A 16,536-nucleotide genomic window follows, 5' to 3' on the forward strand; every position below is an offset into this window, starting at 1 on the left:
ACTCTGTTTTCTTGCACACTCTTGAGCAACCTTCACACTATCTCACTCACTACCCTTACAACAATCCCACCTAAATACAGGGTTACTAAATGCTGAATTACAAGCAAATTTGGCACGGAATCAAGCCAATTAGATGGTTGAATAAATTCAACCTTACACAAATTTATCTAACTTGTGTGTGCCTCATGGTTAAATGTTCTTTCTTTTTCTTTTTTCTTTTTTTATTTATTCTCACATACACTCACTAGGTTTGCTATGGTTTCTTTTTCTTTTCACTATGCTCACACTAGGGTGACACATTTTTCATTTTCTTTTTCCTTTTTCTCTCTCTCGATGACACATTTTTCTTTTTCTTTTTTTCCTTTTTCTCTCTCTCATCGGCAATACTCTTGATTGCTCCTTTTTTTTTTTTTTTTTCACTCCTTGGCTGTCTCTTTCATTGTGCTACCTTCCGAAGAAATATATATATATATATAATATATTTATCTTCCTATTAGTTTCATGGGCCAAAATGGGCAAATGCCCTTTTCGCACAAAATATACAGCATTCTACTCCCTTTCCCAAACTAATTAGGGAAATGCTCCTCTTTTGAAACTCGATTTGTAGAAAATCGAGTATGGGGCAATAGAACTTAAAAAAAAAAAAATTTGCATGGAATTCAGGTTCCATAAAAAAGGCCACTATAGGCCTCCATGAAACACAACTATAGGTAAAACTTAAAATATATACATATATATATTGCAAGGAACTCGAGTTCATGGAGCTCGAGTTCCATAAAAAACGCCACTATAGGTATTTAAAACGCCACTATAGGGCTCCCTATGGAGCAATCAAACTTAAGAAAAAAAACTTGCATGTTAAAACGCCACTATAGGGCTCCCTATGGAGCAATTAAACTTAAGAAAAAAACTTACATGTTTTAAAATGCTACTACAAGGCTTTAAAACGCCACTATAGGGCTTTTAAAACGCCACTATAGGACTTTAAAAAATTGCATGGAACTCGAGCTCATGGAGCTCCAGTTCTAGTTTTTTTTTTTTTTTTTTTTAATTTTCAGTTTGTTATAACTCAATTGTCCAAAAATCGAGTTTTAAGTTGAAACTCAATTTTGAGAAGAGCTCAACTGCTGATTTTTTGCATCATCATTTGGCACCGTCTGTGGGAACGCTAATCATTCAAGCCATCTTTCCCAGTGACAAAAGAATTCCTCGAAGTACTAGATGGAAGCAAAGACTGCACCTCATCCAGATGTTGTGCAACAACAACAAATCCAAGCTCTCTTGGCTAATGTGGAAGAGCTGACTCTCCAGAATGAAGAACTGCGAAAGATAATGGAATCCCAAAACGCAGAACGTCGTCGAACAAGTGAAACCCAAAATGAATAAGAATCAAACTCTCAAGCCAACAGGCAAGACAAGACTTTAGAAGAAGGTTCCACCAGAATGGAGAATGAGCTTCGCAATATGAAAAAGGAGATGAACGAACTAAAAAATGCTATGAAGGACAAAGGCGGAGAGAATTCGGATGGGATGATTCGAAGGACGGACTCACTACTAAAGTGCTAAACCGTCCCCTCCCACTAAAATTCCGCCTCCCATAGTTGGAGTCATATGACGGGTCCAAGGATCCCTTGGATCACATCGAATCATTCAAGACACTGATGCCATTGTAGATGACCCCAGACGAGGTGATGTGCAAGGCATTCCCAATAACACTGAAGGGAGCAGCCAGAGTATCGTTCAACAAGATACCCCCTAGAACTATTGTAGATTTTGAACAACTCAGTAAGGGTTTTGTTTGTCATTTCATTGGGGGGTAAAGACACAAAAAAGCCAACTGGCCATCTTCTCAACATCCAACAAGCAGAAGGAGAATCACTCATTACCCGATTCAATAAGGAGCTACTACAGGTAAATGAAGCTAAAGATTAAGTCATCTTAACAACTTTTCAAGTAGGGTTGCTGCCTGGGGATTTCTCCTTTTCAATCACTAAAAGTCCACCAAAAATGGTCGTGGAGTTGCTTCGAAAAGTTTAGAAGTACATGAATGCAAAAGGCGTGGTGCTCATAAAGGAAATGAAAGGAAAAAAGAAGAGAGATGAAGGAACAAGGAAATGAAAGGAAAGAAGAAGAGAGATGAAGGAACAAGCAGCAACCATGACAAGAAGGAAGAGATGCGGAGTGTTGGGCAAACCACAAGGAAAAAGAAGGAACTTCCAGACAGAAAGCCAAAGTTCACCAACTTTACACCTCTAATAATGCCAATTGAGCAGATCCTTATGTAGATAAGAGACAATCCCTCCCTGCAATGGCCAAAGCCAATTAGCACTCCAACAGAAAGAAGAGACAAGAGCAAATATAGTAGTTTCCACAGGACCATGGGCATCGTGTTGATGAGTGTAGGCATTTGAAAGACTAGGTGGAGACTTTAATTCAGCAAGGGAAGTTACAGAAGTACGTCAGGAAGATGGAGCCCCACAAATACCAATGGAAGAACGATCAGGATAGAACTCAGGGAGCAAGAGATAACAAACCTCCTACAGGAGAGATGAAGATAATCTTGGGAGGACTAACAGTAGGCAGAACACTAAAGTCCCTGAAAAAAGCCTATGGGAAATAAATAAACAATGTCCATTCATAGCTCCCTCCAATGAAGATGCCAAAGAATGACAAGCCTGATATTGTTTTCTTAGAGAGAGACAGCTGCAGCATCAGGCAACCCCATGATGATCCACTAGTAATCATGCTCAGAATAGAATTCAACATCCACCAGGTGCTCATTGACAACAGAAGCTCAGTAGATATCATTTACTGCGTTTCAACAGATGAAACTAGATAAGAAAAGGATTAGGCCTTTCACCTCTCCTCTGGCAAGCTTCACTAGGGACAGAATCGTCCCTAAAGGCATTTTCACTCTAATCGTAATTACAGGCACTTACCCAGCACAGGTCATCAAGGAAATTGATTTCCTCATAGTTGACTGCCCTTCAACTTACAACATCATCCTGTGAAGACCTGCACTTAACAGGCTAAAAGCAGCAACGTCAACATATTACTTAAAGGTAAAGTTTCTAACAGCCCACGGAGTATGAGAAATCAAAGAAGACCAAGTTCTGGCAAGAGAATGCTACCAAGCTGCCTTAACATCTGGGGAGAATCACACGTGGGTGATCAATGAGCCAAATCCCATCCCCGAACCATCAAAAACACCACAAGAAGTTAGATAGTCCCAAGAGATTCAACAAAGGTGTTGAAGATAGGATCAGCACTCCTAACACCAGAGAAAGAGAAGATGATTTCCTTCTTAAGGGAAAACTAAGATGTTTTTTCCTAAAAACACAAGGATATGCCCGGAATTGATAGGAAGATCATACAGCATCATCTCAATATCAACCCAGAATGCAAACCTATTCAACAAAAGTGAAGAATATTTGCACCAGAGGCAAAAAAAGCTGTAACTGAAGAAGTAGAGAAGCTACTAGAAACTGATTTCATCAGGAAAGTCTTCTATCTAGATTGGCTAGCAAACACGGTGATGGTGAAGAAAAGTAATGGCAAATGGAGAATGTGTGTCGACTTCACAGACCTGAACAAGGCCTGCCCAAAAAATATCTTCCCCTTGCTAAGAATTGACCAGTTGGTAGACTCAACTACTGGACACAAGCTCTTAAATTTCATGGACGCATTTTTTGGATACAACCAGATTCTTATGGACAAAGATGATCAAGAAAAGATCTCGTTCGTTACCAGTCAAAGGTTGTACTACTACAAAGTTATGCCCTTTGAACTGAAAAACACAGGAGCCACCTACCAAAGATTGGTGAATCGTATATTCTCTCACTAGATTGAAAGGAATGTGAAGGTGTACCAACCAACCACTTGGACGATCTAAAAGAAACTTTTAGCACACTACGTAAGTACAATATGAAATTAAACCCTACAAAGTGTGTTTTTGCTGTTGCTTCTTGGGATTCATGGTATCCCAATAAGGTATAAAGGCAAATCCAGACAAAGTGAAAGCAATAATCGAAATCAAATCACTAAAAATAGTGAAGGAGGTGCAAAGCTTAACAGGAAAAGTTGCAACCCTAAACAAATTCGTCTCTAGTGCAACGAACAAGTGCATGCCATTCTTCAAGGTATCAAAAAAAGCCTTTTAGTGGACTGACAAATGCGAGGAAGCCCTTGTTAAGTTAAAGGAGTATCTGACGAAGCCACCTCTGTTAAGCCCTTTGGTGATGGGAGAGAAGCTGCATCTTTACTTAGCAGTATCCAACACAGTAGTAAGTTCGACACTGATCAAAGAAAAAGGGAACGTCCAGAAGCTAGTCTATTACACCAGCCAGGCATTCCAAGAAGCAGAAGCAAGCTACCTAAGGATGGAAAAGATAGCTTTTGCATTATTGGTCACCTCCAAAAAACTCTGTCCTTACTTCCAAGCACACCCCATTATCGTCATGATAGGCCAACCCATAAGAAAGATGATGAATATGATAGATGCAGTAGGATAACTCATTCAATGAGCAATTGAATTAGACCAATTTTACTTCGAACATTGGCCTCGAGCAACAATCAAAGCCCAAGTGCTAGCAAACTTCATTACAGAATTCACTTTCCCTTATAAGGAAGAAGAACCCCCCATGGAAACATGGACGGTCCAAATAGATGGGTTAGCCACGAAGAAAGTAGGAGGAGCAGGAGTAGTTCTCATATCTTCAGAAGGAGAAATGTTAAAATATGCATTCAGATTGCAATTCCTCGTACAAATAACGAGACAAAATACGAAACACTGCTAATAAGGCTAAGTCTAGCAAAAGCTCTAGGAACAAAGAGTTTTATCATCCAAGTTGATTCTCAGCTAATAATTGGACAAGTAAAGGGAGATTACGAAGTCAAAGAAGAAAGAATGCAGAAGTATTTGAAGATCGTCCAATGACTATTACAACACTTTGATAGCGTAGACTTTTTGAAAATCTTTTGGGGCAAAAACATAGAAGCTGACTTCCTAGCAAGATTGGCCTCGTCAGATGACTACAATGCGACCTCAAAACTATGTATAGAGATAAGGGGGCAACCAAGCACAGAAGGTGAGCAGGTCCTGAAGATAAAAGAATAAGACGGGTGAATAACTCCTATCGTTTGTTACTTGAAAGAAGGATGGCTCCTTAAAGATAGGGCGGAAACAAGGAAGATACAGATCAAGGTAGCCCGCTTCATCATCATTGACGATGAGCTATACAGACGAGAATATTCACTCCCCTATCTAAGATGTACCAGAGAAGAAGTGGATTATGTACTCGGCGAGATACATGAGGGAATCTTTGGAAATCACGTTGGAGCAAGATCTTTAACAGGAAAGGCGCTCAGAGCTAGATATTATTGGCCAACTTTATAGAAGGATGCATATGACATCATTAGAGCATGTGATAAGTGTCAACGCTTCGCAAATTTCCAAACGAGACCAGGAGAAACGATGACACCTATATCTTCACCATGGTCATTTGCTTAATGGGGAATTAACATTATGGGCCTATTTCCTTTAGGAAAGAAGTAACTCAGATTTCTAATCGTCGCAATTGATTAATTCACAAAATGGATAGAAGCAAAACAAATGACAATGATAACGAGGCTAAAGTTATAAGTTTCATATGGAAAAACATCATCTACAAGTTTGGAGTCCTACATGTCATAATATCAAACAATGGAAAGCAATTAACAATCCTAAGTTTCAAAAATTTTGACAAAACTTAGGAGTCAAGAACCATTATTCTTCTCCAAGACACCCTCAGGCCAACAAATAGACAAAAGTAATGAACAGAAGCTTGCTCAAAATGATCAAAACTCGGCTTGAGGGGGCAAAGAGGGCATGAATAGAGGAACTACAAAATGTCCTTTGGGCATATAGGATGACCACAAGAGTTCCAATAGGAGAATCACCATTTAGACTGACATTTGGCACTAAGGTCATCATACTAGTGGAAGTGGGACTAAAGAGCTTTCGAGTCAAAACTTATGAAGACCAGAAGAATCAGCAAGAGCTCAATGGCAACATGGACCTAATTGATGGACTCAGAGAAGAAGCAATGAAGCGAATGGCTAAACACAAGGAAGCAATGGCCAGATACTACAACAGAAAGGTTAAGGTAAGAAGGTTCAACACAGGAGACCTCATCCTTAGGAAGGTATCACAGGCAACAAAGGATCCATCCCAACGAAAACTAGGACCAGCCTGGGAAGGCTCTTACAAAGTAATCCATCACTCCAGAGAAGGCTCCTACTACCTAAAGTCTTTAGACGACCAGGAATTTCCTTGACCATGGAACATAGAACACTTGAAGAAATACTACCAATAAGGAATACGTTAGATTTTAAGTTGCCTACTCTTCATATCAGTATGTACAACAGTTATTATTTTCGTCATTCATAAGAACAATAATACATGAAAGTATTGCGTATTTATCATTGATTATCCATGAGCTATTTATCAATAAAGATGTGTAGAACACCTAGGAGTTATCCTTGGGAGACGTCCCAAGGATCTCTGTCATTAAAATTTCAAATCAAAAGCTATCCACTCACAGCCAACAACGTCATAGCCATCAACGTTGCTAATATACAACTACCAAAGTTGACTAAATTAAAGCTGTTTAAACACTACTAACATGATCGTCATTCAAGCACGAATAAACCAAAAAAAAAAAAAAATGGTTAACCTAAAAGACGCTCCAATACCACAACTTTAAGTCTCCAGTATAGCGCAATATCGTCATTCAAACATGACTCAATAAAAAGTTGTTCAAACACAGCAAAAAAATACTGAGTTGTTCAAATACAACCAAGAACGTCATTCAAACATGACTCAATAAAAGCTATTCAAACACAGCTAAAAAATACTAAGTTGTTCAAGTACAACTAAGATCGTTATTCAAACATGACTTAATAAAAGCTGTTCAAATACAGCTAAAAAATACTAAGTTGTTCAAACACAACCAGAATTGTCATTCAAACATGACTCACTAAAAAATTGTTCTAACACAACTAAAGATAAAGAGCTGTTCAAATACAAGGTAAGTGTAAAAAGTTTTTTCAGCACAACTAACATCATCATAAAAGATTGTCTAAAATATTGTTTACTGCAGCTAAAGCATGAAGTCTATAAGCCTACCTATCATTGTCAAAGAAATTGTTCAATTGCCCAAAACAACGGGCCTAAAGAAATTGTTGAATTGCCCAAAACAACGGGCCCAAAGGAATTGTTCAAGCTACCTTAAACAACAAGCCCAAAAAAGATATTGTTCTTGCCTTACAAAAAAGAAAAGAAAGAAAATCTTGAAAGAAAAAAACATATAAGTTACTGCTCATCAAGGACAGGATCTCCAGGGGTTATAGTTGTGGCCTTTTTCCATTACCTCAGCAATGATTGTGGCTTCCTCCGTCTTTGTCATAGCCTCGGAAGGACGATCAAACAAGAACATCTTCTCAACATCACCCAAAACCAAGCTAGAAAGGTCCAAGTCAGGATGATGCTTTGCCATCCATTTCTTGAGAAGGTTAAAGCCTTCCATGTAGTACCCGCACAACTTATCAGAGTACTAGTCGGAGTCCTTAAATTCCTTCACCGCCGTGGCCCTAACCTTCTACAATTTTAGCTCCAGATCACCAATCTGCTTGTCCTTTAGCTTGCAAAAATCTTTCTCCACTTGCAGGCTCTTCTCCAAAGCTACCAAATGTTCTTTGTCATTTTCAACTTCAACAATAAGAATGGCAACCTTGTTCTTGAACGTCTTATTCTCAACAGAAAGGGTTTTTGAAAGTTCAAAAACGTGTACAAAACACCTTTGAACGTTTAGACCCCCAAAATACAACTTAACCAATACAAGCAATATGTCAAACAACTAGTGTGCGGAAACTTAACACATGCTATAATACGAAATTGGTTAAAGACTATCTAAGCCATAACAAAATAAAACCACAGCAGATAATATAAAGGCAAAGATAAAGAGGAAGGAAGATGCAAACACAAGGACAACACACGATGTGTTATCGAAGAGGAAACCGAAGCCCTCGGCGAAAAACCTCCCCGCCGCCCTCCAAGCGGTCAATAATCCACTAGAAAATACAGTTGGGATACAAGGACAGCAATAGACCCTCCAAGCCTAATCTACCCAGTGCACCTAAGCCCTCCAAGCTTCTTGCTCCAACGAGGTTGCGCCGAACCTTTTTCTTTTCTAGCTTCCCGGATTCCGCTACTAGATCGTAGCATCAACCAATGAAGATTAGCTCCTTCCTAACTGCTTCCCAAAAATCCAAACAACTGTCTCACAGTGATAATGATGGTGAGAACCAGGTTTGGTATAACGCCTCTCAAGGATTTGACAATGGAGAGGAAGAGAATTGAGGAATTTGAAGAGACTCTAAGGTAGAGATTGTGGGTGAAGCAATCTGGTTTTTCTTTAGGGTTTCTCTCTCAAAATTCTCTCTGGAAGCTCTCTTTCAATCGTGGGTAAAAGGGGTATTTATACTGGAGTGGGAGAGGAATGTGAAACGTCAGGTTTTACAAAACAGGGGTGGCTCGCGGCTTGACCTCGCGGCTTGACTAAGTCGCGAGATTCAGTCGAGAGTTAACCGTATGGCCAGTTGTCCTGTTTTGTCCTGTAGTGCTCCAGCTAGCATGACTGTTCATCTTCCAGCAGGCTTGGCACGTGTGCTGCTTCTGGCGGCTTGCAGCCGCGAGTCACCCGCGAGTCCCAGCCGCGAGTCTCTGTTTTCTTACACACTCTTGAGCAATCTTCACTCTATCTCACTCACTACCCTTACAACAAACCCACCTAAATACAGGGTTACTAAATGCTGAATTACAAGAAAATTTGGCACGGAATAAAGCCAATTAGATGGTTGAATAAATTCAACCTTACAGTTTTGATCATAGGCTCAAACGTGGCCACCCTCTTCTCCAAGTCCAGAAGTTTCCCAGAAACAAACAAAGACTCCCTTAAAGCCTACAAGAAATCTCCCTTAGCAGAGGCAAAGAATAAGAAGAAGTAAAGACAACCTACATTATTAACACATACCTGCACAAGCTTTTGAATGTGAGACGACATCACCTCACTAGACGACTTTGCCATCAGAGGACTTAGGTCATCCACAGAGAGTGCCTCATGAGACTTCAGAGCAATCGCGTCAGCATCATCCTAGAAGGTAGGAAGGAAATTGCCACCCACCTTCTTCTTCTTCCTAGCCTCCTCTCTAGCAGTGGCAATTACCTCTAGACACAAAGTGGGAGAGGCAGGATGCTTAGTAGGCGAATGAGCAGGAGAAGGAGTTAGTACGGGATCTTCCTTAGAAATGTCACCCATCTTTAAACATTTCTTGGATAGGAGACCACTGACGAGGCCACCCTTGGCCTTCTTTTCTTGAGCCTCAACTAGTTTTTGCTTATTGAATTTAGTTGTCATTCTTGAAAGGAAGAAGAAAACATATATAAAAATTTTAAAAGAAAAAAGAAAAAAAAAAAAGAAGAAGAAGAAGATAAAAGCTCAAGACTTCAAGAGAGAAAAGGGAAGAGGCACTTACTCTTCTTCATAACTTCCAAATTTCTCTGGACCTTAGTAGACGGTTTTGGACCCAAGAAATGAAGAAATAAAGATTGAGGAGAAACGAGCTTGTCAAAGCTCTTGACGGTCTCCAAATATTCTTTTACTTTTTCAACACAACGCTGATACCTCTTCTTCAAACGAGGACGTTGGGAAACTGCAAAAAAAAGCACAAGTCATATACCATCATTACTCATAAAAAGAAACGAAAAACAACAGAAAGACGAGAAAGACGCATCAGAGAGGGGAATTCCTCAACTACAAAAAAACTTGGGGGCTTCATCTAGGTCCTCACCAGGGACGAACTCCCAACCACTTCCAAAAACAAAAAAAGAAGTTTGGTTTCCAATTACTGAGAGATGACGGGTAATCAAGTATTAACCAAGAAGCCCTATCCCATGGCTTAAACTCATAATAGCCAGGGTCTTTTGATTTTCTCAGATAATAAAAATGAAGGAATTCGTCCTTCCTGATGATGTCACCATCATTGGCAGACATCTACACTACCATATAGGAGACGAAAATCCGCCAAGAGTTGGGCTCTAACTATGCTAGAGCAAGTTGCAAATAAGAAAAAAGTTCCCTAACAAAAGGGTGAACAGGGAAACGAAGACCACTATTGAAGTCAGCCTCATAAAAACAAACTTCGTGAGCATAAGAGTGACAAGCCCTCTCCTCGTCACTTGGGATCCTAATCTTTACCAAATCAGGGAACTGAAACCTATCCTTGATTCGCTTCTCGTCCTTTCCCATGAGGGAACACGAAATTATCCAAGCTTTATAAGGGGTGGAAGAAGAAGTAGCCTCAAAAATCACATGATCATCAGACGAGCATAACCCCGTCTCCAAGTCACTAGACCTAACCTTAGACATCTTTGACAACCTAGCTACCTTAGCAGAGTGGGAAACTAGAGGGAATAACAAAAAAAGGACAAACTTATATGGACAGTCCTCCCCCACGAAGAGATTGACCCACTTGAGACACTCTCCCTCTATAGACTCAAGCAAACAACCTAGACGGGCTAAAAGAAAAGGTATTGAAGGACAATCAACCCTAACCGAAGAGTAATCTACCATGGAAAAGCAAGAAAAGAAAAAGGAGCACGAAGAACTTACCAGGGAACACAGGATAGAGAAAGGAAGCTTGAAGGAGAGACAAACCCTAGAAAAAAAACTGAACAAGGAAAGATGGTAGAAGAAAGGAAACATGAGGGAAAAATGCGAAATAAGTGACCAAAGCACGCGCGGGAAAATTGAGAAACATCTGCACGTTGAACGCATCTTGACCATACACGTGGCACCCAACTGCTCAAAAATCAACTCGTCACAAATGCATAGTACATGGAATATGAAACATCAGACGAATATGTTCTCATCTCGTCCAATAGATGAAGATTCAAACAAGGGGGCAGCTGATGAGTTAGAAATTTACGATCTTCATTAAGATGATACCGTCATTAACCAAGAGACGATGTCAGGCATTTATTATGCTCATTGATGACAATGCATAATGGACAGAGCAACAGTTACAAAATGAGCTGTGAACTTCAGACAGAGATTTTGTAACGCACTAGATATTGAACATAAATACAGTAATTCATTGCCTATTGATTAGACACTCAACTATAAAAGAGAATGTAACATAAGTTAAAGGTACACACAAATACACTACTAAAAATCACTCTTCAGTCTATCTCTCTCTAAAATCTTTCTCCTTTACTAACTTAAGCATCGGAGGTGGTTTGGCTAACACCAGACCGACGTGTTACTCTTCCACTTAGTTCATTTTGTAGGTTTTCCTCCGGCAAAGACGACCCCAACTGCAACATCGTCCATCCGCTACGACGAGGAGCTCAACTACTAATTTTTTGCATCATCACATACTATACAGATTTTGATTGGGTAAGTTGCCTAGATACAAGGAAGTCTCGAGTTATTGTGTCTTTATTGGAAATTCTTTAGTCTCTACCAGAACAAAGAAACAACAAACAATTTCCAGAAAATCAGCTAATGGCCAATACTCATCAGCTAATTGCCAATATAGAGGGCGTTTGGATTCCAAGGAATCCTGTGTCCACGTTTTAGTGTTGTGTTTTTTTTTTTTTTTTTCTTTTGCCCGCATTTGTTGTCTTTGGGAGACAAAATATACTGTTATGAACAGTATATGTACTGTTCATGCATTGTACATACACTGTTCACATATTAAAAAATATTAAAAATGGGTCCCATGGTATTATTTACACATTTAAAAATTATTTTGCTACAGTGTTTTCAGTTTTCAATTTCAGCAACAATAAGTTCAATCCAAACGGACCCATAGTGTGTGAAGTAGCATGGTTGGTTTCTTCTCTGTTGAATGATTTCAAAATTCCTCACTCATAGGCCGTTTTGTTGTATTGTAATAGTCAAGGAGCTTTATATATTGCTGAAGACCTTGTTTTCCATGAAAGAAGAAAGCATATGTATACAAATAGACTGTCATTTTATCCGAGAAAGAATACAAAGTTAACACCAAGTCTATCTGTATAGTTATTTAGCTGCATGATATGCGTACAGATTTCATTAGTCTTGCTGATAAGGTGTTAGTTCATTATTATTACAAGTCAAATCAGTTGTTAGGAGTCTGTTAGAATTCGTTTAATTTTTCTTTGTATTTCGTTACGTAGCTTAATAGAAATTTCAATTTCAATTTTTTCTTATGATACTTCTATCTACTAACCCCAATCATGTTAGGATAGGACATAGCCGGCATACATATTTTTCTCCAATTGATTATATATGGGATTTGAAGAGACTATTTATATGTAAATTTAGTTACGTAACTTTTTTAATAAGTAATGTGATTTGATTTTGTTGGACGGAATAGGATGGCTTGCTTTACTCAAATTAAAGAAAGAATATGGGCTCGAATGCAAGGTTGGAAGGAAAAGTTTCTATCTTAGGCAGGCAAGGAGGTCATGATCAAAGCAGTGGTTCAATCTATTCCAACTTATTCTATGAGTGTTTTTAAATTACCTATGGACTTATGCAAGGATATTGAAGCAATGATACAAAAGTTTTGGTGGGGTAATGGTGCGGCAAAGAAGATTCATTGGGTTAAGTGGAACTCTCTTTGCTCTTCCAAATCAATTGGTGGTATTGGCGGCAATGAGATACAATATCTTCCTCTGCTTCTCCTTTATTTTCTTCTTATTCTTCTTCCATTTTTTTATTGTCCTTTCAATTATAGAAAAAGTCAATGATCAAGTCCAGATTTTTTCGAGATGAAGTCAATACTTGGAATTAGAAGGGTGATTTTGCTGTTAGCTATGTGCGGCGGCTCTAGTTTCTATTCTATTGCTTCTTAGCCACTTAATTTTTTTATAAATGCATGTGTCGACTGCTAAATAAGGACAAAAATATTTTGTTTAAAATTTTTAAAGGGCTAGATTTTTTTTTTTTGGTAAAATTAGTTGATTGAGCTTAATTTTTTTAAACTTTATTATTGATAGTTTTTGTTGTTGGGTTATTATTTTTTTAGGGATTGTATATTTTGTTTTAAATTCTAGATATGTAGATTTGTTTATGGTCTTTAAAAGGAGGAAAATAGTAGAGTTATAAAATTTGTTTACAAATTATTGATATTGTGAGTGGTTATTGATAAGTAAAAAATAGTGTAAATGATAAGTCTAAATGTGAATTAATAAAAAATTGTTATTTCAATAGTTTGTAAAAAATACTTATATCTATAGCATTACTTTTAAAAGAATCAATAATATATCTTCATCCCTGGTTTTAGTGTGCTAGTTACCACCTAATTGATAGTTATGTTTTTTTATGCAGCAGGTTCCAACTGCCACTTGTTAATTTGGTTAAACAAAAAGGTCCTGGTCCCGGCAGTTACCACCTAATTGATGGTTATGTTTTTTTTATGGAGCAGGTTCCGACTGCCACTTGTTAATTTGGTTAAACAAAAAGGTCCATGGTCCTGGCAGTTGCATTTCTGCTTGTTTTCTTTTTCTTCTTTATTTTTGGCTTGTCTTTTCTAATTTTCTTAGACACCGAGTCTAGGTACGACACGGCAACACGAACAAAAAAGAAGTATCTACGCTTCCTAGCTGCTGACATGCTACAAGAAAATATATACAGGGCTTAGGAACGTTGACTGACTTTGCTCATAGAGACATACATATTTAAGTTACGTAGATTTATAGTACTACCACAAATCTCAATCTCAATACCAAAGTTTCAAACATGATTGTTGACAAGCTCACGATCAAACATTTCCTATTTCCGCAGCTTCTCATCCTATTTTATCTCTTTATGATCACTAATTTCTTCTCTCTACTAACCTCATTTACATTTGCAAGTGCTATGTACTTCAACTTCACCAGTTTTAGTAACACAGACACCAACATATTCTATGAGAGAGCTTACCCTGAACTTGAAAACCAAGCCATCCAACTCACGGGCGACAAACTCATAAATCAGGTGATGGGTCGAGCCACTTATTTCAAACCCATGCACCTTTGGGATAAGACCTCCGGAAACCTCACAGATTTCACAACCCATTTTTCCTTTGTCATTGATTCGCAGAATCAACCTAAATTTGCTGACGGGCTGGCCTTCTTCCTCTCACCAAACGATTCCAAGATTCCTATGGGGGCTTATGGTCGCGTTTTGGGTCTTACTACCCAAGCTGAGGCATTAAACTCAGTGGCTAATCCTTTTGTTGCAGTGGAGTTCGATATCTGGTCCAATTTCGAATGGGATCCGGAGGGGGAACATGTAGGTATTGATATTAACTCCATGAAATCTGTTGCTAATGCGTCATGGTTTAGTGATATTACTATAATGGAAGGGAGAATAAATGAAGCTTTGATTAGTTACAATTCTAGTTCATATAATTTGAGTGTTGTCTTCACTGGTTTTAAAAACAATCGTACTATATTCCAAACACTTTCTCATATTGTTGATTTGAGAAATCTCCTTCCCGAATGGGTTACTTTTGGATTCTCAGCCGCAACAGGAGCAGAAAGCTGCGTAATGCATACTATTTATACTTGGAATTTTAGTTCAAGTTTGGAAATTGATAATAACATTATTAGCCCAGAAGGTCCCAGTCCAGCCCTCTCCTCTAAGAAAAGGAACACAAATAGGTTAGCTGTGGAATTCAGTGTTGGTGGATTTATTTTAGTTGGTGGGTCCGCCATGATTCTGTTTGCCTTGTGGAAGATGAATAGGAGGCATAAAGAAGATGATCATGCCCTTGATGAAGAATTTAAAAAGGGAACAGGACCTAGGAGGTTTTCATACAATGAATTGGCTCATGCGACAAATGATTTCAATGACAAAGAAAAGCTAGGCCAAGGAGGATTTGGTGGGGTTTATAGGGGATTTTTAAGGGACTCCATTGTTGCTATTAAAAGAGTATCAGATGGGTCTAGACAAGGAATAAGAGAGTATGCATCAGAAGTAAAAATCATCAGTCAATTAAGACACAAGAATTTGATACAACTCATTGGATGGTGCCACGAAAGAAGCAGAGGACACCTATTACTTGTTTATGATTTCATGCCTAATGGAAGCTTAGATTCACATCTTTTTAGAAACGATGCCTTATTGATATGGGAAGTGAGGTACAAAATTGTACAAGACTTAGCTTCGGCCTTGTTTTACTTGCATGAAGGATGGGAACGTTGTGTGTTGCATAGAGATATAAAATCAAGCAATATTATGCTTGATTCAAATTTCAATGCCAAACTTGGGGATTTTGGATTAGCTAGGCTTGTGGACCATGATAATGCGTCACAAATTACTGATTTGGCAGGCACCAAGGGCTATATGGATCCAGAATGTGTTACAACTCGTAGAGCAAGTAAGGAATCAGATATATACAGTTTTGGAATTGTTGCATTGGAGTTGGCCTGTGGAAGAAAACCAGTCGACCACAAGGCCATAGAAGATCAAATAGTCATGTTGGACTGGGTAAGGGTGCTCTATGAAAAAGGAGAGACTCTTAGTGCAGTTGATCAAAGGCTAGGTGGATGTTTTGATGAGCAACAAATGAAGTGCTTGTTGATTGTTGGGCTTTGGTGTGCTCACTCCAAATGCAATCGTAGGCCTTCAATAAGGGAAGTAGTTCAAGTGCTCAATTTTGAAGTTTCGTTGCCTCCTCTCCAATTAGATAGCCCTGGATCATCAAATTGTACTCCAGCAGTGAATGAAGCTACATCTTTTCTTTCAACGTCCAATGGTGCTACTGATTCTAAGGGATGAAAAACAAAATCCATTTTCAAGCTTAGCTTCAATACCTATTCCACAGAGTTTAATCACTCTTTGTCGCTTATCTACTTGCATTGTTTTGGTTGTTAGAAGTTAAACTTGTTTTATTTGAACTTTTATTAAAACTAAGAGTGTTGTATATCAAATTAGTGTGGAATAAATGTGGGGGAGTTTATTGAAAATAAAAATATGTGTTCTTCTCAGTCTGTTACATTTAATTTGTGGATTATTATTGATGGGTTAGGTGTTCTTTTTTACTTATTGTACATTTTCCGTGTCCAATGATGCTACTAGTTCCATTGGATGACAACCGAAATTTAAGCTATAGCTCACAGTTTAAACCATTTTATACTGCTTCTCCACCGCATGGCTTTAGTTGTTATAATTTAAACTCGTTTTGTTTAAACATTTATAAGAGTAAGAGTTTATGTATTGAATGAGTATGAAATAAATAGAATTGATTTAGGACACTAGTGTTCGTTTATCACCTGCAATGCTCAACCCACACGTTGCACATATTAGGGAATGACGAAAATCGAACTGCAAATTGCATTCTTATATAAATCTTCCTCAAGGATTCAGATTGGGTATTGCCCTCATTGCAATTAGATCAAGAGGATGAAGAGTGAAATTAACTTTTTCTATCTTCTCACTTTTCTCTTTAACTAAACAAATTAAT

General features: G+C 38.4%; 1 protein-coding gene across 1 annotated transcript; it reads left to right on the forward strand.

Moving 5' to 3' along the window:
- Positions 1-13,781: 13,781 nt before the first annotated feature.
- LOC126707145 (L-type lectin-domain containing receptor kinase IX.1-like) lies at positions 13,782-16,060 on the forward strand. Its single transcript, XM_050406747.1, has one exon. The coding sequence runs from the start codon at positions 13,827-13,829 to the stop codon at positions 15,849-15,851; it is 2,025 nt and encodes a 674-aa protein (XP_050262704.1). The 5' UTR covers positions 13,782-13,826; the 3' UTR covers positions 15,852-16,060.
- The last annotated feature ends 476 nt before the right edge of the window (positions 16,061-16,536 follow it).

Source organism: Quercus robur, chromosome 11 (assembly GCF_932294415.1).
Source record: "Quercus robur chromosome 11, dhQueRobu3.1, whole genome shotgun sequence".
Lineage (NCBI taxonomy): Eukaryota > Viridiplantae > Streptophyta > Magnoliopsida > Fagales > Fagaceae > Quercus > Quercus robur.

Coding starts and splice junctions, on each gene's coding strand:
- LOC126707145 (XM_050406747.1), top strand. CDS start 13,827: ATGATTGTTGACAAGCTCACGATCAAACATTTCCTATTTCCGCAGCTT.